The sequence below is a fragment of the Halichoerus grypus genome, chromosome 3 (assembly GCF_964656455.1).
Source record: "Halichoerus grypus chromosome 3, mHalGry1.hap1.1, whole genome shotgun sequence".
NCBI lineage: Eukaryota > Metazoa > Chordata > Mammalia > Carnivora > Phocidae > Halichoerus > Halichoerus grypus.
The window spans coordinates 81,448,032-81,475,220 of NC_135714.1; the positions used below are offsets into that span (position 1 = coordinate 81,448,032).

Here is a 27,189-nt window from a genome sequence, read left to right on the forward strand (position 1 = left end):
CTCTCTCTCTCCGTCCCCTTCTTCCTCCCTCCCACCCCCCTCAAGTGCTAGGTCAGTTCCGATGTTCAATAAACACTAGTGGAATGAATGAAAGGATAAAACAAATCATTAACAGGGCTATCTCTGGAGGTTGGATTAAAGAAGAAATTAACTGTTTTCTTTTTTTTCAAATTTTAGTTTCCCAGTTGATAGATGAATCTATTTTATTAGTGTTTTTTATATTAGATCAAACCAAATTAGGAAAATCTGATGGAGCTAAAGTCTCCCTTAACAACACCCTTCATCTTGGTTCCTTCCAGGATTTGAGTTTGGTGTGTATTTTTTTCAGACTTCTATTTTATGCTTTTACATATCTTTATATGTAAATGTGTATGTGTTGTATTATTTGCGTGGAGGGGAAAGATTTTTTAAAAAGAAGTGGTGTCATACCTGCCACTAGTTCCTGTAACTTGATAACATGTTTGAGATCTGTCAACCTTGATGTGTGTGCGTACACAAACATCTTCAGTGGCGGTGCACTTGGCTTCTGAGCAGGACAGTTTTCAGGTGGTCAGGACTGCATTGTTCTTTGTTGGAAGTTAAGCATTCCGGACACCCTCCCACCCTCCCCACCCCCCCCACCGTTCCCCTCCCCCCCCCCCCACCGTTCCCCTCCCCTCTCCCCCCCACCCCCCCCACACAAATGCTGGTAGCACTTGACCCCTTGCCCTCATCACTTGCCCTCATCAACAAAATGCTCTCAATGCCTTCTCACCTTCAGTTAACTTCTTACATAATCTTTTTCTATGAGCTCTCAACTTTGTTGATGGTAGATATTTAGGATGGCTCCAAATATTTACTCTCACCAACAGCTCTGCAGTAAACACCTTTGTTCCTATTTCCTTCAGCTTACTTTTGAGTGTTTCACCAGGCAGACTCTAGAACAGGAATAGCTGGTCACATGCACATGTTCAGCCCACATGTGCTAGATTCCCCTCCAACCCTCTACCCTTACCAATAGTGGATGGCAATACCCATAGCCCTGTATTATTCAGTACTTAATACTGTCTAATTCTTCAAGGTTAGCCACTCTGGCAAGTGAAGAAAATATCACATTGTTGTCTTAATTTGCATTTCTTTGATTAGTATTGAGACTATTTGAAATTCATATTTCCTCTTTTATGAAAGACTTTCACTTTCTCTTCTGTATGTGTACATATTTTAATTTTTACTACATATGATTTATAATCAGAAAAAATAATACACACTTTACCAAATAACTTATGTGTCCTTCAAGGCCTACTCAGATTGGCTCATTCAAACAACAGTCTTGATCTTTCTTCCTGGAACCATTCTCTTGGGCGTAGTTTGCAAAGTACTTGTCTTACCCTCCTGACTAAATTAGTGGAGACTAGACTGGGGCTTTTCCATGTTTATTCCCTTTGACCTGCCTAGTATAATGCCTTGTGTAATGTCTGCAACAGATTTGAAGCTTAATAAATAAAGATTGGAATGATAAAAAGTAGAGAAAGTTGATTATGAGAAAACTATCAACTTTATTCTATTTTCAGCCTTTAGCTCTTTGTGGACGTGGTCTTGAATGATCCTTACCGAAAGTGGATATAGTCCTATAAAGGACATGTAATGTTATTTGGATCTAGAGTCACTTTCCCGGAAGATATGTTCATCAAAATTTCTAGGAAAGGAATACTTAGCTCAACCGAAAGAGGAAGGTCAGATGTTTGTGGAAGAGAACTTTGGGGAATGAGGATCCCATTGCCCCAGAGACATCATGAAATGTAAGAGGCTGCCTGGCAGTCTCTGTCTTAGATTGGCCCAGGCCCAGGACTCCATAAAACCCAAGGGCATGGCAGTAGTGACTCAACCAAGCTGCCATCCAGAAATTAACCTGTGCTGAGATGTTCCACATTCGAGCACAGTGTGATTCTCCCTGCTTTATGCTCAAGTATTTCTTGTGTGTTTATGATACATAGTTATTATTTAAAAGATGACCATAAAAAAATTCTTAGTAAAAACTGCCATCAAGTTGTAATTATCAGAAGAATTCTGTACATGTTTTCAACACAGACTTCAGGTCTCACTGAAAAGAATCCAAGAAAATGTCCAAACCCTTTATGTTTTAGAATTTCGTTAATCAAGTTTTATCACTTCAATTAAGTGATTTATTGGCTCAAACTGAATCTTATGCCAAAGTGTTCATCTAAAAATTAATTATTGGCATAATGTATTTAAGGACTTGTGACCTTGTGGAGATTTCACCTATCAAAAAGAATTAGAATTTTGGCTGTAACCGAACCTGAAGTTTTTTGTAGCTTCACTTTTTTTTTAAAAGATTTTATTTATTTGACAGAGAGACAGTGAGAGAGGGAACACAAGCAGGGGGAGTGGGAGAGGGAGAAGAAGACTTCCCGCCGAGCAGGGAGCCCGACTCGGGGCTCGATCCCAGGACCCTGAGATCATGACCTGAGCCAAAGGCAGATGCTTAACGACTGAGCCACCCAGGCGCCCCTGTAGCTTCATTTTTAATTCCTCCAACTGTCCTTGTTTTTATTGGGCATAACTGACATACAACATTGTATTAGTTTCAGGTTCCAATTGTCCTTTGAAAGCATTTTGTAATGAGAAGATTTGAACTTGTCTGAATCAGTTCAATGAAGGGGGCTGCTTTGCACGTAAACAACTTAGTCGGTGTTCTTATAAAAATGTTTCTCCTTGCCATTGCTTCCAGCCAGCAAATACATTTCTAATACAGGATGGGGGCTGCTGTGCCTCAAAGAGGAAATATGCTAAAGAAACACGTATTGGGAAATGCAGATTTAGAAAACAGATAGCTTGGAGACCTATGTAGAAAACTTCCTTCCACAGATGGTCTTACGTGTACTGTTTATTATCAGGCTAAAGATTTATGCCACAGGGATGTTCCAGTAGACGCCAGGGTGGTTCATGACAGCAGGAGCCCTCACCCTCAGAGTAGGGCTCTTCCTTGAAGTTCTTTTTTTTTTTTTTAAGATTTTATTTATTTATTTGAGAGAGAGAGAGAGCGAGTGAGCACAAGTGGGGGGCGTGCGGAGGGAGAGGGAGAAGCGGGCTCCCTGCTCAGAGGGAGAAGCGAGCTCCCGATTCGGGGCTTGATCCCAGGACCCTGAGATCATGACCTGAGCCAAAGGCAGACGCTTAACAACTGAGCCACCCAGGTGCCCCTCTTCCTTGAAGTTCTCGTACACTATCCATACCTCTTCATTGGCTCTTTGATCACTGGCATAGTGTAGTTGCCTGTGTCCCCTTCTCGGCTGCCGTGAGCTGGGGGTCCCTTGCAGCAGTAACTGTCCGCAGGACCTAGCTTCCTGTTATCCCAAATAAATTCAAGGTAATAAAAAATTATATTTGAGCCACAAGAAAATCACACCGCTGAGGGTGTTTCACAAGTGATGGCTTTGTGGGTCTCAGTGGTTTTATGTAACAACTACCATGTCCTGAGTTCTGCTGTTTGCCAGGCCTGTTTTGGCCATTTCATGTGTGTTAATGTGTGCAGTACTTACAACTGGCCTGTGGGATATGGCTAGTGTGAATCCTGTTTTGGAAGTAAGAAAGCTGAGGCTCTGACTGGTTATGTAACTTGCCCAAGGTTGTGCAGCTGGTAGAGGGGTCTATCACCTGGATAGGACTCAGGCAAGCCAACTCCAGGGGCCGCAATCCCAGCCCACCACACCGGACCGCCTCTGGCGAGTCCTTAAAAAGACGTGTAAGATCTGTAATTAGGGGAAAGGAGCTAGGTGCAGATCAGTGTGCCTAGAATGCTCTTATTTCCGCAGAATTAGGAGGTGGGGGGACGTACTAGAATGCCTTTAGATGCATGGATGTCTCTGAGGAGGAAACACAGGAAAATGGTTGACTTTGGTATCCTCTGGGGAAGGAAGCAGGGGGACTGGGGATTCAGGGTGAGAATAAGGCTTTATTTTTACTGAGTCTTCTTTTTGAACTACTTGGGTTTTTTTTTTTTCTTCTACCCTGGATCCGTGTTACCTTTTCTAAAACAAACTTTTTTCTAAACATATAGATCAATTTGAATCTCCTTGGGACTTCTCTGGCTCCTCAGATATTTGTCGGTTTGAAACACTATCTGATGGGGTTTACATGTCAGTATAAAACATCTGAATTCCTTGTGTTCAACTTCATCTCACTCATGACCGTGGACTCCGGTGTAGTAGCTCAGTGCTTTGCCAACACTGCAAAAGGTAGTACCGCACGTGCAAAAGAGGGCGTGAGCGAGAGAGCAAAAGAAAGAGAGAAAATTGGCCAAACCTTATTCTTACGGTTATTTTTGACTTGGACTTTGAAAAAAAAATTGTTTACACAGTAACCTTGTATGTCTGTTTGCTAGGGCTGCCGTGACAAAGTGCCACAAAATGGGTGGTTTCAACAGCAGAAAGGTATTGTCTCAAAGTTCTGGAGGATAGGAGCCAGAAATCCAGGTGTCTGTTCCTTCCAAGGGTTGTAATGGAGGGATCTGTTCCAGCCCTTTCTTCTTGACTTGTAGATGGCCATCTTCACGTTCCCAGGGCATTTTCCCTGTTGGCAAGTCTGTCTCCAAATATGCCCTTTTTATAAGAAGACTGGGCTAGGGCCCACCCTAAATGACCTCATTATAACTTGCTAAAGGCAACCCTATCTCCAAATAAGGTCTCATGCTGAGGTACTGGGAATATTCAACGTACGGATTTTCAGGACACAATTCAACCCATAACCCTCCTATTCGCCAATTCTCTCTACTCTCCCCTCAGCCTGGCCCAGAGAGCTCCTTGTCCTGATGTTTGGGCTGAGAGTTTGGTCTCTGGGCTACCTATGGTGGAGAATATTGCTGAGGTCATCTTGGAGAGGAAAACCAAGTGAAGGAAGAGTCACCTGCGGTGAGTCCCGAGTGAAAGTGTGGTTCTCTCCTTCCTAGGTGGTATCACGGCAACCTCACACGCCACGCGGCCGAGGCTCTTCTCCTCTCAAACGGATGTGACGGAAGCTACCTTCTGAGGGACAGCAATGAAAGGACCGGGCTGTATTCTCTTTCTGTGAGGTAGGTTGCTTACGAACTCTATGAATTCAACTTCATCCCATCTCTTCCTTACACGGCCGTTGACTTTATCATCACACTCACGTTGCCAGATAACAACATTCTTACATTGCCAGAAAAAGATTCTCTTGACTCCTGGTAGACCTGCAGCTCTAAGGATTCCAAGCTCCGAATGGCGGACTGTAAGAAACATTCTTCCTCCTTCCCTCAGCAGGGAAGAAAATGTGAGAGCTGAAGGACACTTTATGAATTGTTTAATGTCTCGCTTGCCTGATGGAGAAACTGAAACCCAAAGTGCTAAAGTGTCTTTGTACCCCATAAATCAGCGATAGAAACAGCGCCGGAATCCAAATCCCTGAAACCTGGCCCAGTGCCCTTTTAATATTCCTCGCTTCCCCTGGAAAATCAGAATGATTTGTGACTGTGCAGCGTTCATAATCGCAAACTCAAGCAGGCAGTAAGGCAAATTTTAAGTTTTTTTTCCCTATGAATGGCCTGACCTTTCTCCAAGCTCCACTTCCTCTGAATGTTAATGAAATTAATCCAGTCCCTGCGCAGCCCCAACCTGTGATGGCCCAGTCCTTCCGGGATCTCTCTCCTCCCCTGCTTCCTCCTGGCTGGCCTCCTGATCAGGAAAGCTGACCTCGCCAGGTGATAACCAGGGGGAGGCGTTGGTTCTCGGTCAGCATCTGTCACCTTGGCTTCTGCGGGCATGTGGCAAGTCTTTCTGGGTTTATGGGACGTTGCCCTCTGCTTAGACTAGGGATGTGAGGACCCCGTGAAATTGCCCTCAGGCACCCACTCGTTAACGTCATTAACCTCAAACCGTTACTGTTTTGCTGCTGTTCTGATGGCGCCTCCATATTCCCCTGAAAAGAGTCCCTTGATGTTGCACCCCTCACGCTGATCCTGCATAAGGAGGTTTTCTCTATTCCTTTCTGCCCCACATGGTCTAGGCCTCCTGGTCACTAACTCAGTAGCAACATCTACACTCCTTTCTCTATGCATCCTCTTTTTCATCCAGTTTAGAGACCGTTTTTGTTCTGCTTTGTTTTTTTAAGTCTCTCACTCCGAGAGGGGGAAAAACTGGCTCCAAAATATTTCCCTACATAATTGATGGCAGGTGTCTATGAGCTCAAAACCCAAGAATTAATTTTTTTTATCTTCTCTTTGTGCCTCTGGACTTCCGTATTTTCTATGCCACTTAACAAATTACCCCAAACCTTGTGGCTTTAAACAACTACATTGATTATCTCACAGTTTCTGTTTGTCAGAAGCCCAGGCGGGCTCTCCAGTTTCTCTGCTCAGGCTCCTACCAGGCTGAAACTAAGATGCTGGCTGAGGCTGTGGTTCAGCTGGGACTCCATGTCCTCTTCCTTCATTCTCTTCTTTTTTGCTTCATTCCTTTTCATTCATTTCCTTGCTGCTGTAGGACTGAGCTCCCCATTTTCCATCTAGCTATTGGCCAGGGACCAGGGTCAGCTTCTGGAATCCACCCACAGCCCCCTGCCAAGTAGCTTCCACAGGCAGTTCACAGCATAGATGTTAGCTTCCTTCTAGACCAGCAAGAGCGTGTCTCTCTCATCTCCTCTCTTGTGACCAGCCAGAAAGAACTCTTTGCTTTTACCAAGACTCTCATGTGATTAAGTTGGGCCCACCCGGACAATCTCCCTATTGTCAGGTCAGCTAATGTGGAACCTGAGTTATCTGCAAAATCCCTTCATAGCAGCATCTATACTAGCATTTTATTGAATAAATGGGAAAACATGGATGTAGTCCAGGGACTGAGAATCGGGGTCATGATAGATGGCTGCCTGCCACACCTTCACTCCTGGGAGCAGAAGTGTAGAGGCCGACTCTAAGGGCAGTGGGAGAAATCGGTGGGAGGGTGATGGGGTAAATAAAAGGGTCGTTGAGAAAACACACACATGCAGGAGCATACATTCATTAACATTTTTCATGTTACTCTGCTACATTTTGCTTAAGATTTTTCTAAATAACATTTAGGGAAAAGTATTAATCAGACATGAAATTCTGCTTGGGTGGAAGCAGGAATGGTGCTTTCTCTGATGGATAGCAAAGGTGAAAATCTCATCAGGTGGTTAGGCTGGAAATCCTTTAATGCATAGATCTCCCCAAAATCACAAACAAACGTGTGGAAGTATTAGATCAAAGAATGTTAACTTTTCACCTGTAGATGTCTCATCTGAACAATTAGATCAGAAGCTTCTTACAATTAGGTGGCATATATATATCACATCTGTACAAAAATGCAAAATATAACTCACTAATTTCCAAGACAAGCACTTGGAAATGCTGTTAGAAGAAAAAAAATAAATATCCACCAGCAGAGGTGACAGGAACCACAGCCTGGATCGAAAGAATGGCTGATTTTACTCATTCATTGGTTCACTTCCTTAACACTAAGTATTAGAGAGCCTCCGGTCTATGCCGACTAAGTTGATGAATGTTGTAGAAGATCCAGACTTTGCTCTGAGGAAGTATCTCCCAGGGGCCATGGGACGCTGCACAGGAAGCTCTCTACAAGGTAGAGTGCAGTAACCCATGGGAAAGAAAGCAAGATCAGTGCTTGGATGGCTGAGGAGAGCGAAGCAGGTAACTCAGGATGGAAGTATCATTCGGTGATTGTCAGAGTAGGTGGTATTTGAACTGACGCTTGATCAGAAACAAAAGGGATGATGTTGCAGGTGAAGGGAACTGTAAGAGCTGAGGGACAACGGTAGAAACTTCTAGAACTGTAGGTCCACTTGGATTAGAGCAGCAGTTCTCAGGGTCCCCAGACCAGCAGCATCACCTGAGAACGTGTTAAGGGTGCAAATTCCAGGGCCCCATACTTTGGAAGTACTGAATCAGGAATTCAGGGGGTAGGGTCTAGAAATCTGGGTGTTAACAAGCCCTCCAGGTGATTCTGATTTCTGATGTGTGCTAAAGTTGGAGCAGGCCATTCATAGAGAAGAGAGGAATAGTGGGAGTCAAATAATATATATCTATGTATGTATATAATATATATAATTTATATATAACTATATATACTTATAATTTATAATTTATTTAATGCTCTGCCTCATTCCAAAAGTGAGGTGGAAAATGACATTGTAGGAAATTGAGTATTTTATTCAGTAGGCAGTGGAACCAGCAAGGCAAGAAAAGGGTGGGGCTCACACAACTAATTAAGTGACAGAAGCAGAATTCAGACTGGCTCCCAAACAAGTAAGATTGAGAGAGAGAAGAGCCAAAAAGAAGCTGGGGAGATTTCTATCATCCCTATTCTCTGCCGGTCTTAAACATGTGCCCTTGAAGGGGATTACCATTCAAGGACCCTCTTGGTAAGTCAGAGAGTGCACAGGGAGAATCGTCTCTTGTCTTCCATTACAGTGAAAAATTGAGAAGAGCTCTGCCAAGAAAAAAAACCACCAAAAAACTAGTGCTTTAAAAATGCCAGTGGTTTCAATAATTGTGTTGTAATTCTCAGTTTTTAGAAAGGTTTAATGGTGATGCTAGTACCTAAGGTTATATTTCCCTTCTTCAAAAAAAGATATTCATTTGTTAAATAACCTTAAGCATTTCTTTTTCCCTTTCAGGGCCAAAGACTCTGTCAAACACTTTCATGTTGAATATACCGGATATTCATTTAAATTTGGCTTTAATGAATTCTCATCTTTGAAGGATTTTGTCAAGCATTTTGCAAATCAGCCTTTGATTGGAAGTGAGACAGGTAAGCAATGAACAGATAGATACTTCACCTAGGAGACATTGTTTCAGGATGGAGGAGGGACAGGGAGGATTTCATTAAGTAGCTGTCACTTCTGTTGAATTATGTGCTTATGATACATAATGATATATGTTTAGAAACAATTTTTTTCCAATTATCGTGCCATATGCTACATTAATAAATTATATATATAGATATATGCATATATATATGAGAATACTGAGATAGATATATATATATATCTATCTCAGTATTATCATTAGGAGAAAACAATGTGCTTTGTACAAAGTAGATAGTTTTCTTAGAATGTGTTATTTAATGGACTGGTTTAAAGTACCAATTTTTTAAAAATAGTCTATTCATTTTATAACAATAATCAACAAAGAAAGAAGAAAGGTTAGAACAACTTTTTGATTCCTCATAATTTTAGGTATGGGCAGTTTGCATATTGGGGAAACCCATAACATAATTTTGAGCATTTTAAAAATGAAATTCTTACTTAAATTTCCACAAAGATCACTGAATATTGCAAATATTGACTAGAAATTGCTCTCTTGAGCGAGGCCTTTATTTTACCATAAGATTCTGTTTCTATTGTCATGGTTTTTGTAAGTTTTTACACTGGACTTGAAGATGGATGGAAAATTTTGAATTTCCCTGTTTGAGTGGTTAAAGTCAAACTAGAATATTCAAGTTCAAAAAAAAACCCAAAAAACACGCTAGCTTGGTATTTGAATTATCTAACTTGATTTTCTGTACCAGTTCAATAAAGTAAGCAGATCAGCCCTATATTTGTGATACAGAATCACAATTTTATGTGACCTAAGTGATGATAACTCTCAGTTAATCAAAAGTTGGGCAATTCCAGAACTTGTGGCAGAAGAGGAACTCAAGACTTAGCAGCACCACTGTTTTACTGTGAATTTGTACATACTTGTTTTCTTGGGAAACATTGCCAGTGGGCTCTTTGTTAACTTCACTGTGGGGAGAGATGCCACCACTGGTTTTTCCTTCTCTGCTGTTTCTGTGGCCTGGATAGACCCTGATATGAATCATACAGTATCAAGTGTAGATGAAAAGCACAGTGGAAACCACAAAATAGTTGCCTTGCTTTATACTGACCGCACAAGGCGTATAATAGAAGATTGCAGACTACGAAATTGAAGCTCTAATTTTTTTTTTTTTCTGTTGGAACTTCTTCCAGTCAGCCCTGAAAGTTACTTCACCATTTAACCAGCAGTGGTTCTCGTAAACACATGGCAGGTGGGGATGTATTATTTAATTTCCATCGCTCCTTTGGCATTGGCAAGCTTTTCAATTTCTCAAATCCCTTCACTGCAGACTTACTTCCTACTTGTTTCCAACCCTACGCTCAATTTTATTCACTTCTCAGTCACTAGAAATTGAGAAGAGATTTTTGAAGCTAAAGACTTCGTTTTATCTGCCTCTGCTGGTGTCCTCCTCCACATCCCCCAAGTCCTGATATGGTGCATGACACTTTGGGTGAACGAGTGGATGAGTGGATGGATAACTCTGAGAGGGAACTCTGTGTAGCCTCAAAGCCATGATAAGTGTTATCTTGCAGCCTTCTTTCTTCGTCCAAGCAATGTCAACTTCCTCCTTTTAAACTCTCCTCCTAGACTCTATTTTTAACCCCTTGGATCATTCTCTGTGTTTCTTCCTGAAGTTTCTCCAAGTTAGGGAAAAGGTGCACACTCTATCTATCGACACGTTTCAAAAAACTTTAAGACCAAAGTGAAGGTAGTGGTTTCTGGTTGAACTTTTCTGGCACAGGCCCAATCTCCAGGCAAGAAGATCACCTAAGACTTTGCCAAAGTCAAGGCTCCTTGACATTGAATTCAGGACAATGAAATTTCCTGTAAATATGTTCAGTTTCCCTGTAAATACATTAATCTAACTAAAGAAGGTTTACCATTAATCCATTAGTGATTGTAAAAAAAAAAAAAAAAATGTATAATCCTGACTCTATGGTAGTTTTATCCAAAGCTAAAGTTTGCTGTATCATTAACATTAACCATAACTACTTTATGTATTGCACTAAAACTCAGGAAACTAAGATTTTTATCCTCTCTGCTGCATCTTCTCTGTTCCATCATTATCCAACAGGGAATTTGCCATTATTTGAACCCCTGCCACAGGTTCCTGATGCTTATGGGTATGTACTTGGCTTACTAACTGCCAGCCCTTGAGTTAGATTCCACTGCCCCTGAAATAGTCCTCTTTTTTTTTTTTTTTTTACACAAAGACAATTATCTGTCCCAGCCAGATGAAGGCAAAGCCACTGAGGCTGGGGACAAGGGGAAAAACCCATGACAAGTGAGTGTTCTAGTTTTGCCCCTCTGGGAGTAATAGGCCTTAGGAAACAAGATAAGGTGCTGAAGTCATGATGACTCGTAAGCCCAGCAGATTTTCAGAAGCCACAGTCAGCACTGTGACCTGTGAATAACAGTGAATGGAAACCAGGATGCCACCTTCTAAAAATAGGTCTCTTCTTACTCAGGTAAGTATTGGCTCCTGGTGTTGACCCCCCAGTGATCAGGAAACCTCCAGGCTGATGATTTCTTGTTCACCATCAGATGAAGTGCAAATTCCTAAAGTTTTCATTCGATTAAAGATTACCAGGGGAAGTATTTGCCTGCACGATGGATGAGGCCTGCCAGGGTTCTCACCTTCAGATCCTAGGAATGGAAAGGACTCGAACTGCGTATGTCAGCCCACTCCTTTTAGCCCAGACCCCCATCAGGCCAGCATCCCCCTGCAGTGCCTGGGGAGTGAGTTTTTTTAAGAGAGATTTCCCCACACTTATCCACTGGCCAGGATGGCCTTACCTTCTAGGGCAACGAGGCCGGGGGGGGGGGGGAACCTCCAAATAACCAATAGCCTTTCACTTCGCCTTACAGTTATACATAATATAGAGGGAAACCCAAGTTTCCCTTAGGCTCTAGGTCCTAAGAAAATCTTTGTACTCAGGAGACATAAAAGTGTTAACCTCAAGGGAAGAATACTATTTTAAGATATCTTTTTTCCTATTCTATTCCTATTGTCTACTCTTTAAACTCTCAGGATTTCTGTTTCCTAATCAGAAGAGTGAAGATTTCCTAAGCAAGATCTAAGCCTCCTGACAGCCTCAATATTCTATTATTATAATTTCCCTTGCTATAATCTGCATTTAACCTTTCCAGTCTCCATGAAAGTTTCTGTTCCCTCTAATTTCTCTCTATTGACACCCATAAACACTCAAGATATTTCTGTCAAATTCCAATCATTTCCCAAATATATCATAGAGACATCTAATATGTTCTCTTCCTGTACTTTCCTCAGTGGCTCTTTTATCTTCTAACATATTGCATAATTCACTTTTTAAAAAATCTTTGCAAAAAAAATTAAAAATAAAAAAAAATCTTTGCTCTAGTATGTAAATCCCATGAAAAGAGGGATTTTTGTCAGTTTCATACCCTGATCCTACATCCCAGTACGTAAAAGAATAAATGCTACTGATTATCCACAACATTTCATCATGTCATGTTGGTTTCCCATTCATCCCATTGCCAAAGCCTGTATTGCAATGCACATGGCAACACTGCAACCAGCGAACTTCTGGCAATTAATTTTTGCTTCCAAAGTTTATACAGAGCATCGTTTGAAATGATGCTAGGTGTTGTATGTATGTTCGGTAATGATTAAGTTCAGAATTTGACTTTCACTTGTAATCATAGGCTGCTATGTAAAACTTCCTTCATATGTGTACATGGCTTCTAAGTTCAACTCAAATAGACTTGGAAATTTGAGACTTTTTTATTAGCATGGATATGTTTGGTCCATTATCCATTTTTACTGAATCCTCTTGTAATTAGCTAAGTTTCATATATATAATCTTGAAAATTTAGACAGCATTTAATTTTTATTTTATTTTATTTTATTTATTGGAGAGAGAGAGCACGCACGCACAAAGGAGCAGGGGAGGGAGAGGGGGAGGGGGAAAGAGAGAGGGAGAGAGAAGGGGAGGGAGAAGAAGAAACAGATTCCTTGCTGAGTGTGGAGTGCACAGCCCGATGCGGGACTCTGTCCCAGAACCCTGAGGTCATAACCTGAGCCCAAGTCAGACGCTTAATGGCCTGAGCCACCCAGGCGGCCCTAGACAGCATTTATCTTTATCTTAAGTGTCCAAATATTATTAGAACAAAACTCACCTTTCCTATTACCTTTTGTTTCGATTAGAATACTTCTGTATATGAAATAGTTATATACAATGTATTATAGGAATTACTGTGCTGTGACTTTAATCACCTACCCAGCATGAAAACGAACGATACAAGTTGAGTGCTTTGTTTGTGCTTACCCTTTATAATAATTGGTTCTCAGTTTTGAAGATCCTATCTGGTTCTCTCTTAAATGTCAAATTTCCACTTCTCTTTTTGTCTTGATGTGGGGATTCCCAACCTCTTGATAACTGTTATAGTTATTATTATTTTATTTTGTAACAGCAGCCTTTTTACCCAGGTGGCATTTAAGAATAATTAAGTTGAAATTAATTGTAGTTTGAGACTTGTGTGACATTTCTGAAAATAATTGGTGACAGCTCAGAATTCTGCCAAACCACAACCAAGAATCACTTCTTTAGTTTATGTTCGCCAAAAAAGGAAATTTTCTTGTTCTGTAATGAGGCGTGATCGAAAAGGAAAAAGCAGACAGGGAAGGGAAGCGACATCCGTGGAGTGCTCACTGCATTCTTAGCGTTCTATCAGATGTTTTCACATATATCAAATTCTTGAATCTTCTGAACCACCCGCCATCATGTGAAAGTGGTCCCATTTTCAGAGGAGGCAATCAGAACTTAGACATTCTGAGTTATTTGGCCAAGGGGGCCCAGCTGGCAAGCATCAGAGCTGCGAGCGGGATCCAGGCCAACCTTGCTCTGAAGCGTAGGGGCTTTCCATTCACCCTACGTCTCCTGGTCTACCCGTGACACGGCAGCACGCGGTCACCAAGGCACAGTGTGACCTCGAGTGGGTTTGGATAGGAAGATCCCGGCCACCGTGACCTAAGAGAATGTTTGTAGGACATGGCGGGGCTCTCCCCCAGGCTCTTCCTTAAGGTCTGTAATGATATTTTTGGTATGTGATGTAAAGCTATCGTTCCAAAGAATGTGACTCAGTTTGAGCGTCTGTCTTTGTATTTACTGCTGTTCTTATTTTATTTACATGAATGGCCTTTTGAGAAATTACACTGGAGGAAATCTTAGAAAAAGGTCAACTAGAAAACATACGTAGGCCCGTCTTATTTATGTCCCTCCAGAAAGGATACAAAACAGCCTCTGTAAATACAATCAGGTAAAATAAAATGTAAAGTTTGAATGGGACGGTGGAAGAAAGGGAAACTGAGGCACAAAGATACAGTGACCCAGGAGGAAAGTACTTCAAATGGATAGTGTACTTTTACAGGAAACAGGCCACACCTCTGGTTACCAAACGTCCTGGTATTTCTTGCTCCTGCCTTGGGCCTGGGTGTTCAACTAGATTTATAGGCTATTAGAATGGGAAGGGAGCCCATAGACCATCTCATTTTTCCTCTACAAATGAAGAAACTGAGGCCTGGTGAGAAATGTTGAGGCAAAAACTCACATCTCCATTCCTCAAGCTGCCTCCTAAAGAACCCATTTCTTTGAATTTTGATTCCTATATATGCTCTCTTGCCCACAATGGAGTATATTTCACAGGCCATAGAGAGTTTCCATGGTGTGGGCACTGTGGCTGAGAATAATATGGTAGAATGAGTAAACACATGAACTCCCCGTTCAACACCAGTGTCTACCACTCCCCAGCTGGATGTCCTTGGGCAAATTATGTAACCTCTCTGAGATTCAGTTTCATCATCTTATAAAGTAGAGCCGATGATCTAATAGTTCATGTCTTAATAGGTCATGACTTGCTGGTGAAGATTGAATAAGATTAGGTATGTAAGACTATAAAAATAATTTTTAGCATGGCATAAATAATCATTATTATTGTCTTTTAATGAAGCATTTTTATGGTAATTCACTCCATCATATTATATGCAAGAGCTGTACCTTCTTTGGTAGATCATGAAGAGTTAGTGAGAGACAACTGAATGTGAGTTTATCAAATGTTTATGTCATCTCCCAATTTTAAGCCAGTTCCACAGTGGATTCAGATGAAAGGTCAGATCAAGTGACCACTCCAAAAAGAGTGAGCTGACTTGACTTGGGTATTTTAACAGAATCTTCTGACCTGGGTGACTGACCTGCTTCTCATTCCTCTGTGTTGTTCTCCCTGGGAGACTGGAAATGGAAACTTAAAAGCCCCTGTATAAGTAAATGAACATAGTTTCACCAGCACCATTTTATGATGGGTTCAAGTTCCTTTGCAGAGCAGGTTGCAAAGAAGAAAGGACAAAGATCTTGAATATTCCTGTCATTCCCTCTAGAAAGCCACTTCCCACTGGCAGGAGGTGACCGAGGAACCTGCCATGGACATGCCAGTTGCCAAGCTTGTTTTCTGAACCCGAGGGCAATAACAAAACATGGATGGATGTGGTCTTATTTTAATTTAATTCAACAAATATGTATGGAGTGCCAACTATGAGCTGCACACTATTAGTACTGACAACAGAGCGATGAATCAGATATCATCCTCACCCTCAAAAACCTTACCATCTGGCTGAGAAACCTGATGGGTAAGCAGGTGCTTTAGTGCATAAAAGTTTCCCTTTTAAGAGCTATGTGTGCTCTTGAACTACTCTCTATTGCAGATATCACCCCAGTGCCTGAGGTTTGAGGCTGTTCTTACTGTGTTGCTGAGGTCCTGCAGGGATACAAGCCAGGGAGTGCTTCCATGCAATGTCACAATGTCGCATACAGAGTGGGTGTCCTGTAAGTTAACAGTGCAGCCAAAGCAAACTGAAAAGCCTGCCTTGGTCCTGCTCTGATCACCTCAAAAAGGTACCTCCACGGAGCGCTTCTGAAACCAGGTTTCATGTCAAAGGCAGGAAACAACAATCTCCTTCATGTAGCTCAGAAACTGAAGTGAAACTTGCAGCCAGGTTTCCTCTCTCCTCCCTCTACCAGCCCCTGCCTCCTGTGGCTTTGTATCTGAATTTTCCAACCAAATCCTGGAGTTAATTTGGCCTGAGTACCACTCACCCCGAGTTCCTCCCTTAGGGAGCCAAGGCGCTACCTTGGACCTTAGGTGGAAATATAATGAGTCTGTGGTGGCTACGTTTTCTAAGTTTCTTTTGATTGCAAATGACAGAAACTAACCTTGGCTAGTTGAATTTAAAAAAACAAAAACGAAAAAACGGGAGGAGAGTAGTACAGGGAGAGAAGTGGAATATATATATATATATATATATATATATTTTTTTTTTTTTTTTTTTTTTTTTTTTTTTTTTTGGTAAGGATATTAGTATTCTGTCCCAGAATGAACACCAAGAGACAATAAAGAATCAGCCTCATGACCACGGCAATTCTGAAGCTTTCAGCGAACTGAAAAGCTTCCCTTCGTCCTGCTCTGATCACCTCAAAAATGTACCTCCACCGAGAGTTTCTGAGATCACGTTTTATGTCAAAGGCAGGAAAAAACAGTCTCCTTCATGTAGCTCAGAAACTGAAGTTAGTGGGTCTTCTCTCCAGAGAAGTAACTAAGTAGATCCCCAGGAAGTGAGTCCCGTGAGTGCACCCAGGTGAGGTGTTTGTGGGGGGACGCCCAGGGTCTGTGGGGATCTACCCTGGTGTACAAGGATGCGGCAGTCTCTATAGAAGGGGAAATCATCGTAAGCCCAGCAGCCATGCCAAGAAGTCCATGTATTGTTTTCTCCTTGCGCAAAACCGTCAGGTAAGAAGACCGGTCTTTAGGAGGCGGGACTATCGGTGGGAGCTATCATTTTATAAGTAGACTGCCATTTTCTTCGTTCCACCATTCAATCTAGCCTCATTCATGGTCTTACTAGTTAAAATCGATCTATACTCAATTCTGCTTTCCTGTTGACTCATTATCGTTTCCCTCAGTTTAGCTTTTGTAGGTTAAACTTTAGAAGAAGTTTTCGAAATAGAATATGGTTCCCCCCAGTGGAGATTTGGACAGCTGTACTTGATGTTGTGGTCCTGTCCTCATCCCGGGGCAGGGTGATTGTGGCCCTGGGAGGCTGCCTCCTCCCAGGCTCTTCTCTGAATTACTGCGGCATTCATTTATCCACTCACTGATCAAGTTATGTCAGCATCTCTGTCAGGAGGTGGGGATAAAAAGGTAAACTTGGTACCATACCTGCTCTGAAGAGACTCTCAGGGGTGGGAAGTGCACCTGTTGAAAAGGCAATGGCTTTATGATACCAAGCGGGTCCAGCATTGTGGCTCAGGTAGCACCCCTGCCCAGAGATCCTTACACTGAACACAACTGGCCCCCAAGGCTATGCTTATCTCCCAGGCACTGATACATGGTAGTCAAGACAATGCCTCCCCCCTCAAAAAGATGCCCATGTCTCTCCCTGCACCTGTGAATATGTTATGTTACATGGCAAGAGGGAATTAAGTTTGTAGATGGAATTAAGACTACTAGTCAGCTGACTTCGGATGGGGAGGTGATCCTGGGTTTTCCAGGTGGTCCCACTGTAATCATAAGGGTCCTTATAAGTGAAAGACGGGGGCAGTAGGGGGAGACCCAGACACATGGCAGTGTGGGCAGGCCTCACACACACCATTGCTGGCTTTGAAGTTGGAGGAATGGTGCCACCAGGGAAGGAATGGCGGCAGCCTCTAGAAGCTAGAAAAGACAGGCAGTGGATTCTCCCCTAGAGCCTTTCCAGAAGGAAAGAAGCCCTGCCAATACCTTGATTTTAGATTAGTGAGACCCATTTCAGACTTCTGACCTCCAGAACTGTGAGGTAATAAATTCAAGTTGTTTTAAGTCCCTACGGCGGTGGTGATTTGTTACAGAAGCAATGGGAAGCCACTACGGGTAGTTTGCTCGGTTACGTGCAAAACCAGGATCGACTAGGTACATCTTTCCGAAGCATCATTTAAAAAATTATTTTCATGTTAAACATATGGAAAAGGATGAACATTTTTGCATCATCTTTGAAGAGAAAGCATGAGAGTTCACATTTTTTCTAACTTGAAAACTGCTTTGAGCCCTGGGCTCCAGGCCCCTCTCCTCCATCGTCGGACGGAAGGGTTTAGGAGGCGCCCATGCGTCGTAAGAGCTGCCGTCCGTGGCTACGAGACTGCCATTTTCATTCTTGGCAGAATGTCACACACAGGTCTTTTTTAACTCGACATTTAAAAATGCATGTTCCAGAGATGCAATCATTGGGTTTTCATATAAGAAGTTAAAAATACTTTATATCAAAGCATAATAACATCTCACATTTTCATAATCCTTTCACAAACACTTTTTATCCGGTGCTTCAAACAGCCTTGTGAAGAAAGCGTAATCATTCTCAGGTGTCCGAGGAGGAAACAGAAGCTAGAATGACTGTCCAGGGTCAACAGGTACCGAGTGGCAGTGGTGGCTTTTTCTGTGAGGCCATGGTGACTGCCGGGCACATCGCGGCGACGGGGAGGGGATCTCTGGGGCGGGGGCACCTTGGAGCCAGACCCACGTGCACGAGCATCTGGCACGTTATGATGGTGTCGCACAGTCCCTGAGCCCGTACAACGGGTGCTCTTGATTTAGGCGTCTCTGCTTTCATTATGACTCTAACACTAAACCTGTCGCTGGCCCCTTGTCCTGATATGACTGGAACTGTTCTCATGAAAGGATCACATTGACAAGAGAGCGCTGACAATGTACAAGCGCAGGACCGAGGTTTCAGATACCTGTGAAAGCCATTCTTCATTGTGATCCCAATCATACGGTGTGAACTGGATGCAGAAGGAGGCCAGAGTCTCCAAGGTCAGAGACCCTCTCCTGGCTTTTCTCAGTGCTCCTTTTCAGGTGACAGTGGGGCGTCCCGTGGGCCCACTATCAGAGGCCACCATTGGGTTTTTGCAGTCAGTACGTCATGCATACTCGAGCACCGAGCACCGAGCACCGTAGAATCGTTTGGCTTTGTTTGTAGGTGTATTATTATTATCATGTGCTTTTTAACTGCAGAGGTGGTCGCTCTCTGTCCTCATTGTCCCTCTTACTCCAGTTCAAGGTCTATACTTTTTTTTTTTAAGATTTTATTTATTTATTTGAGAGAGAGAGACAGCATGAGCAGGGGGGAGAGGCAGAGGGAGAAGCAGGCTCCCCACTGAGCAGGGAGCCCGATGCGGGGCTCTGTCCCAGGACCCTGAGATCATGACTTGTACCGAAGGCAGACAGTTAACTGACTGAGCCACCCAGGCGCTCAGGGTCCACACTTTCTATAATCTTTCGAAGTATCTTTTCAAAGAAGCCTTCCTGACCACCCCTGTGAAATATCACCCTCTCCCCGACGCCACCCTCATCACCTGCTATGCCTTTATCTTGCTCTGTTAGGGTTTCCGTAACACTGCTGTCACCTGACATATTATGTTTCTTTTCATTTTTTTTCCTGGCTCCCCTCCCAGAGGAGTAGGTGCTATACCTTCTTTGTTTGCTGTTGTTTTCCCACTGCCTGGACAAGTGTCTGGCACATAGTAAAGCCCAATAAGTCTTTGTTCAGTGTATTACTAAATTCTTTACATCTCCCCGAATGCCTGGCACAATCTCAGGCCTGCCTTTACAAGACCCCAGTGAAATAAAAAGCAAAAAACCATAGCAAGGGGGAAGAAACCCTTAACTTACTTTTTTTGTAAAGGATCTAGTCCTGATCAGCCGGTCGACTGGGGAAAAGGAAGAATGTAGAGGGGGGAAGATCAGAAGTGTTGAGTCAGAAGTGCTCTCAGCCTTGGAGGGACGCGCCCAAGCCCCCAAAGACTGGCCCCTGTTGAAACCCTTTTTCTGCCTGATCTTCTACTCCAGATGGAAGTGAAGGCAATCACGCATAAGCCAGTTCAGGTCACGTTCACTTGAGCAAAGCAAATTTTCATGTAGCTTATTTTGTTAATTAGGTGGTAGGAGACAGTAAGGATAATGCAACGAGTCCACTGTTTCTGAGACCCACTGATTTGTTACGAGTTTGTTCTGAAACCAGTGAGAAGTAAGGACTATGGACTAAATCCTCTCATACCCCAGTGCATTTGTTGGGTTTTACTTTCATGGCTTTTATAAAGCCTACCTGGAAAACTTCCAGTTACAGCTTAAGGTCTGGATCCATGTGGCCTCCTCCATGAAAGCTTTTCCGAAGTGTTCCATAGAAGGGGTCTTCGGGGGGCCCCGGGCACCCCCAGCAAGTGTTGCCCGTATCTCTGACCCTGGTCTCATCACCCTGATGTTCATTTAAATGGCGACCCGTTAAGTGATATCCGTTGCTAGTTCTGTCTGAGCCCTAGGAGGACAGAAATCAGCTCATCGTGCTTTATATCTCCAGTGTCCACCTTAAGTGCCTGGCACATAGCTGGAACTTGAGAAACATCGAGAAAATGAACAAGTGAAAAGATGGGAACACAAGAGGCTAAAATCTAGCCACAGTCTCTGGTCGTTAGCACATGGGCCTTCTTTCTGGGGCTGCTCTCTGATGATGTTCTTTTGTCTTCACTCAGGCACTCTGATTGTCCTGAAACATCCCTACCCAAGAAAAGTGGAAGAACCTTCCATTTACGAGTCTGTCCGGGTTCACACAGCAATGCAGACGGGCAGAACGGAAAGTGACCTTGTGCCTACCGCACCTTCTGTAAGTGGCTGACCCGTAAGTCATTGCCTACCATGCAAGGAAGAGTAGATACTTTTACAAGTACTTTTGTTCACACGAAAATTCTACCTTGGGATATAAAACCTGGAAAGGAACATCCAGTGTGAAGCCCATGACTCAGTTCCTCTGATCCAGGGTAAATCATCAAAAACTACAGCGCCGTAGCCATAGGATTCTAAATACTTCGAAAGTGGCGCTTACATTCCTGTCCTTCCTTAGGATGGGCGAGAGTGTTGATGTTCACATAGTTGGCGACACTGTTATTCTTTCACGAGTTTCTTCTATTAAGAAATTTTTTTTTTTTAACATTTCAATTGTCTGTGGAGGAAAAATATTCCCCACTTTGACTGTAAAACCTCAGGATGTTATTTTTTCCTATTTTTTCTGTCCTTCACTGAAGGAAGGGAACAGACAGAAAACATTTGCACTTCTTTGTAGCACGGACCATTGTTCAGTTTCAGCGCAGCCCGAGCACTCATTGCTCCTCAAGAGCCCATTTCTGTTTGTTCTGTGAGCTGTGACCTGCAAACATTCCTCCCGGCACCGCTTCCCCCACCCCTGCACTGTGCTCACGGCTCTCCTGTTCTTTCTCTCTTCCTTGTTTGCCGAATACTCCTGGTGCAAGATACCAGGATTCGTGCGCATAATAAAGAAGACAACACACAAACGAAGTACAAAGAACCAATTCTAGACAGCAACCATTACACTTGGAAAAAAATCATCCCTTGAAGATATTCAGCTACAAGTGACATTTATAAATGTGTGGCCTTCCTGTCTCTGCAGGACAGTTTCTACCCTGCCACCATAGAGATCTTTCTTAAAAAGCAGATGGGTCACATGGCCTCCCTGCTTAACCTTCGGCGGTGCCCGCTGTCGTCCTGGCCCATCCGGCCTGCTCGTCCCTTGGTCTCACCTGTGCTACTCCCACGCTCACACCAGTGTGCATTCTCCTGACCGTGCTCCTTCTCCCCTCCCCGCCTCTGACATGCTGCCAACACCGCTGCAGTCCCCTCATCATCCTTCAAGATGGGCATCAGAGACCAGTGTCTCTCAGGAAGCCTTCCTGGGCCCCTCCTAGCTTTCTTTAAAACGGCCCTCTTTTGTGCTCCGAGCACCTTCTGCTTGCCTTTATCCTGCAATCATGGGGCGGGGGGGTTGCTAACTACCTGTGCATGTGTCCGCCCAACACCGCCCCCCGGGGGGGGCTGACAGTTCTGGGGACAAGAATCATAACTTGTCTTTGTGGCTTTGGAGCGTCGCCTGGTTCACGGTGCACGTTACATTTTTGTTTCTGTGCTCCATCGACTCAAAAATAAAAATCCTGGAAATGGTTGAAAGAGGTATTTTAGCTTTGTTAGAGTTAGGGGAGGAAGCATCAAACCCCAGAACTAGCAAAATTGAGGAAAGCAAGACCATAAATAGTCCCAAGTCAAAACGGACCAAAGAACAAATCAAGACGTACTTCCTAATCAATTCTTTGATTTCCAGCCAACCCACCCCTCCCTGACTTTCCTCTTTATCCATCCTCGTGCCACCAGTCACCTCAACGTCTCTTTCTTTCTTTCTTCTTTTTTTTTTTTTTTAAGGTTTTATTATTTGACAGAGAGATAGCGAGAGAGGGAACACAAGCAGGGGGAGTGGCAGAGGGAGAAGCAGGCTTCCCGCTGAGCAGGGAGCCCGATGCGGGGCTCGATCCCAGGACCCTGAGATCATGACCTGAGCCAAAGGCAGTCGCTTTAACCGACTGAGCCACCCAGGTGCCCCTCAACGTCTCTTTCATCTGTCCTTTCCATGTAACTTCACACTCTCCTCAGCTACACTCCCCCTAAAGATCTCCATCCAGGGTCAGTTGTACCATATACCCTACTACGTGTGCTCTTTATCAACACTAAAATGTAGGACCTAATCTGTAGAGCTGGTGTAAGCAGGAGAGCTAGCATCCTTAGGTAGAAATAGGCCTCTTTAAACCAAAATCTGCAAGCCTTACTGCCTACCTTCTTTGCTCACTCCAAGGATCGGACGGATTCTCCTGCCCAAGTATCTCAATATGCCTATGCACAGAAGGTTCTGTATAATGGACTTTTTAAAACAGTGGTGAGGGATTGGTGGGGCCTGGCTGCACCCACACTATATAATGACAAATTCACGGAGTTTATTGTGCATTAATACAGACAGAAAACGATCAACGTTTTCTAGTGTTGCAGGCAGAGAGAACAGGACAAGCGCCCTGAGGTAGGAACTAAATTGAGGTGTTTTGAAGACTAGCAAGAAGATCCTAATGATTGGCATGAAGTGAGCGAGAGGCAATGTGGTAGGAGATGAGATTCCTGAGGGAAGGAGGGGTCGATCATGTAAGGCGGTGGGGTTCTCAAAGTGCCACTGCCCAGCTGAGTGCTGGGAAATTCGCAGTGCTTTGGGGGTGCTCCTAGCATTAGTGGGCATCAGGAACTGTGAAGAGCCTGACACCTTACCCTGCTTGTAGACTAACAAAGCTGCATGGCTTCATGGCAGACTGCTGGTCGGCTGCCTTTTCCTGTGGAGGGAGACATGATCTCCATCTTCTAAGATTGTTTGCTCTACAAACATGCTTAAAAATGGGTCTGAGGGGCGGCTGGGTGGCTCAGTCGGTTAAACGTCTGCCTTCAGCTCAGGTCATGATCTCAGGGTGCTGGGAGTTGGGCTCCCTGCTCAGCGGGGAGTCTGCTTCTCTCTCTCCCTCTGCCTCTCCCCCCATCCCCCCACTTAACCCCCCCCCCCCCGCTCATGCGCACTCTCCCTCTCTTTCTCTCTCAAATAAATAAGTAAATAATCTTTAAAAAAAATACATACGGGTCTGGAACAAAGGGCTGTTGGTGCCTTGCTCCTAAGACATACAGAAACATGAGAGCCCCTGGAGAATTGTTTCCCAGCAATGGGCAGGGGCCATGGAGGCTAAATATGCTGCCACACATGGGGAAGAATTCTCCTGTCCAAAATGTCAGCTGTGTCTCCTTTAAACAACATGAAAGGCCTTGTAGGACAAGATAAAGGATTGATTTTTGTTCTAAGTGTCCAGAAGAAATTATGAAGAGTTTTGAGCAACATAATTTAAGTCTTAAAATTTTTAAAAAGCCCATTGTCCCCACTAAGTGAAAAACGGAATGTGGCCAAAGTTGGAGCAAGGAGACCGGTGAGGGGGCTGTTGCAGCGGTCCAGTGAGAGATGGTGGTAGTTGAAACTGGGGAGTGGGGATAAGAACTGGTAAACTTCAGGGTGTGCTGTGAGGTAGAAGAGATGAGACTTACAACAGATTGAGTGTGGGACGTGTAAGAGAGTCACACGGTGGTCCTCCTGACGTTTAGCAAGATGGCCAAGGTGGCAGGAGGGGTGGGTTTGGGGGATGGGAATGAGCAGTTCTGTTCTGGACCTGGGGAACGTGAAAGACCAATTGGTTGTGTTGGCGGAGATTAAGTGAGATAATCTATTTCACAAGCCTGACGTAGAATAGGTCCCAGTCTAAAATGTCTGTTTCCTGGAGCGCCTGGGTGGCTCAGTCGTTAAGCGTCTGCCTTCGGCTCAGGTCATGATCCCAGGGTCCTGGGATCGAGTCCCACATCGGGCTCCCTGCTCAGTGGGGAGCCTGCTTCTCCCTCTCCCATTCCCCCTGCTCGTGTTCCCCCTTTCGCTGTGTCTCTCTCTGTCAAATAAATAAATAAAGATCTTTAAAAAAAAATAAAAAAATAAAAAAAATAAAATGTCAGTTTCCTTAGCTTCCCTGTTGTGAGATTTCTGTTCCCTTTGCTTCTGCAACATTTTTCTCTTTGTTCTGTTATCTTACCAATGTAACATCATTCTAGAACAAAATATCCTACAAGGAATTCAGTTTCTTTTTTTTAAGATTTATTTATTTGACAGAGAGAGATAGTGAAAGAGGAAACACAAGCGGGGCAGTGGGAGAGGGAGAAGCAGGCTTCCCGCTGAGCAGGGAGCCCGATGTGGGGCTCGATCCCAGGACCCTGGGATCATGACCTGAGCCGAAGGCAGACGCTTAACAACTGAGCCACCTAGACGTCCCAGGAATTCAGTTTCTTTGGGACTGTATGAAGTTCTACATTTCTTCATCTTAGGGTTCTTGTTTTATGCATTATTTCTATTTGCCCAGTTCCCCACCATTCCTTACATTTTATAGGCACTAACTACGTGTGTGATATTGTTACCCTTGAATTAATGCTATGTGAGTTAAGAAATGACTCATTGTCACTTCAAATCCCTTTTAGATAAATCAAGTGTAAATAAATCTGTGTTCCTGAAAGTCTTTTCCACAGAACAGAGGTCTCAAAAGATGGTCTCTGAAAAAAGGGGGGGGAACCTGGAATGGGGGAGGATCATGTGATAAAATAAATATTGGAAATGCTATTTCTCATGTTCCTTCTTAAAATTCCCAGGGCATACTGGCATAATACATTCTCTGGGAAGTAAAGAAATCCCTCTACTTCATCCAGTGTTTCCCAAATGTATTGACCCAACGTCAATGCGTGTGTGTATGTGCACGCGCGCACACCCACGTGCACATATTTGTGCGTAATACCCCTGCAACAATTTAAGCAGCTGGGTTTCACACGACACACTCTGCCAAACACTGACTTTTACAAGTGATGGGATGTGGCTTATTGCTTGCAAATTGCTAACTCAGGTTAGAAGAGAGTCTTTCAGTTGTTGCCTCTTGCTACAGAATTCCCCCCAATGACCCAGTCTGAAAACAGTCTCCCACAACGTAGGGAGGATTTTCAAGTGCCAGGTGAAGAATGTAAATTTAAAGATCAAAGGCAAATCAGTGTTTCATTTTAAAATAGGACAGAAATAGAAAGACAAAAATCATGTTGCAGTAGTTCTGGGCTTCACTTGGTGCTTTTCTTTTTCAGCTGGGCACCAAAGAAGGTTACCTCACCAAACAGGGGGGCCTGGTCAAGGTAAGAAAACATGTTTCTGCTAGCCCCGGCCACAGAGACATCTCATGTAGACTCAATTCTTGCTTTGACACTTTTTAAAAATGCATATTTGCCTACTTATTTTGACCCGCTATAATATTTTTCTGTTTCAAGAGTTGATCTTTACGACTGATATTAGTCAAAATTCTGGAAAATCACTTGACTTTTCTTTGGCAAAGTCAAATGTGTGAGAGTAGCCTCCCGTTAAGACCTCCCAAAACGTACAGTCCTTTTAATGGAACAAGCAGGATGAAAAGTAGCAAGTTAACTCTAGAATATTTTTCTTTTTTTTTAAACCAAGAAGAAGTCAAAATTGCATAAAATGTTTACTAAAAGTAAGCCAAAACATCACTGGCATTAATGTATCTGTTATCAAATCCCAAAGAAAACACAATTTAAAACTTTACTAGTCTGGGGTATCCGACTGTCCCTCCATGGATGTAATTGTACTTTTCAAGTTATGCTGCTTCATTTTAATATTCCAGAAGGCCTTCATGGAATATGTCCACTCCTCCCTATTTTAAGAGTCAGGGCACTTAACCTCTCTCATGGGTACCGGCCCACTTGAATTCAACCTAAATATTTGGTTATTTTGTGTCCCTACTAGACAGGATGCTCCCTAAGGATAAGAAGTATTTATACTCATAGCATATTTATTTTCGAGTTCTCTGTTACTTCTTTTAACTGGGCACATTGCTGCCCAACATAAGACCGAGTTAGTATGTAAGAGGGAGAAGGTGGGCAACAATAGTCCCCACCACCAATACCATGGCATTCTTAGGCAAGTCTTAGAAAATCCTGTGGTTTGAGGTTCCTAAACTTCAATTTGCATATTTGTGAAATGAGAATATTTGGCATTGTGTAAAGATTGGCTATCATACACATAAACCTCCAAGGATGGTATCTAGCCCATAGTAGGTGCTCACAAAATGGTATCTATTCTTATTAGAGAGTTAATAAGACAGACATCTAGTAGTTTGTTATAAATCAACTTGGATATTTATGATAGACTATTTCTTCTTATTTGTTTAAATATGTCAAAATCACTGCCTTCATTATGAACTTTATGCATGGAATCATTTGTTTTTGTAGATATTTTGAAGCTTTTCTTCAGAAATGACTTACCGCAACAATATTTTATTGTACCTAATCTTTTAGATAGTTTTCAAATGAAAGGAAATTGTCCAGTTCAAATATTACCTTCCTCGATCCAAAACCTACACGTTTTAATTATTTTTTTTTCTCAGACCTGGAAAACAAGATGGTTCACGTTGCACAGGAATGAACTGAAATACTTCAAAGACCAGATGGTGAGAAACATGATAATACATTTTCCTTTTAAAAATCAGCTCTAACTGAACATAATAAAAAATCAGCTCTCTAGATGGAAGGAACATCTGCCTTTGAAATCTCTGAAATTTTCCTTATGAGCACCTGAAACACCAATAAATTATAGGAAATGTGAATTCTTGATTCCTGATAGGGGCAGAGTTTTTTTTTCTTTTTAGGTAAGCTTTACACCCAACATGGGGCTCGAACTCATGACCCCAAGATCAAGAGCTGCATGCTCTGCCTACTGAGCCAGCCAGGAGCCTTGAGCAGAGTGCTTTTGCAAGGATGAGATGTGTGTCCCA

At 43.1% G+C, this 27,189-nt stretch overlaps 1 protein-coding gene across 1 annotated transcript in view; it reads left to right on the forward strand.

Moving 5' to 3' along the window:
- DAPP1 (dual adaptor of phosphotyrosine and 3-phosphoinositides 1) overlaps positions 1-27,189 on the forward strand; it is a 48,837-nt gene that overhangs the window by 15,268 nt on the left and 6,380 nt on the right. The window contains exons 2-6 of the mRNA XM_036102681.2: positions 4,946-5,068; positions 8,668-8,801; positions 20,440-20,570; positions 25,490-25,537; positions 26,803-26,865. Coding sequence (XP_035958574.1) covers positions 4,946-5,068; positions 8,668-8,801; positions 20,440-20,570; positions 25,490-25,537; positions 26,803-26,865 — 499 coding nt within the window. The remainder of the gene's footprint in view (positions 1-4,945; positions 5,069-8,667; positions 8,802-20,439; positions 20,571-25,489; positions 25,538-26,802; positions 26,866-27,189) is intronic.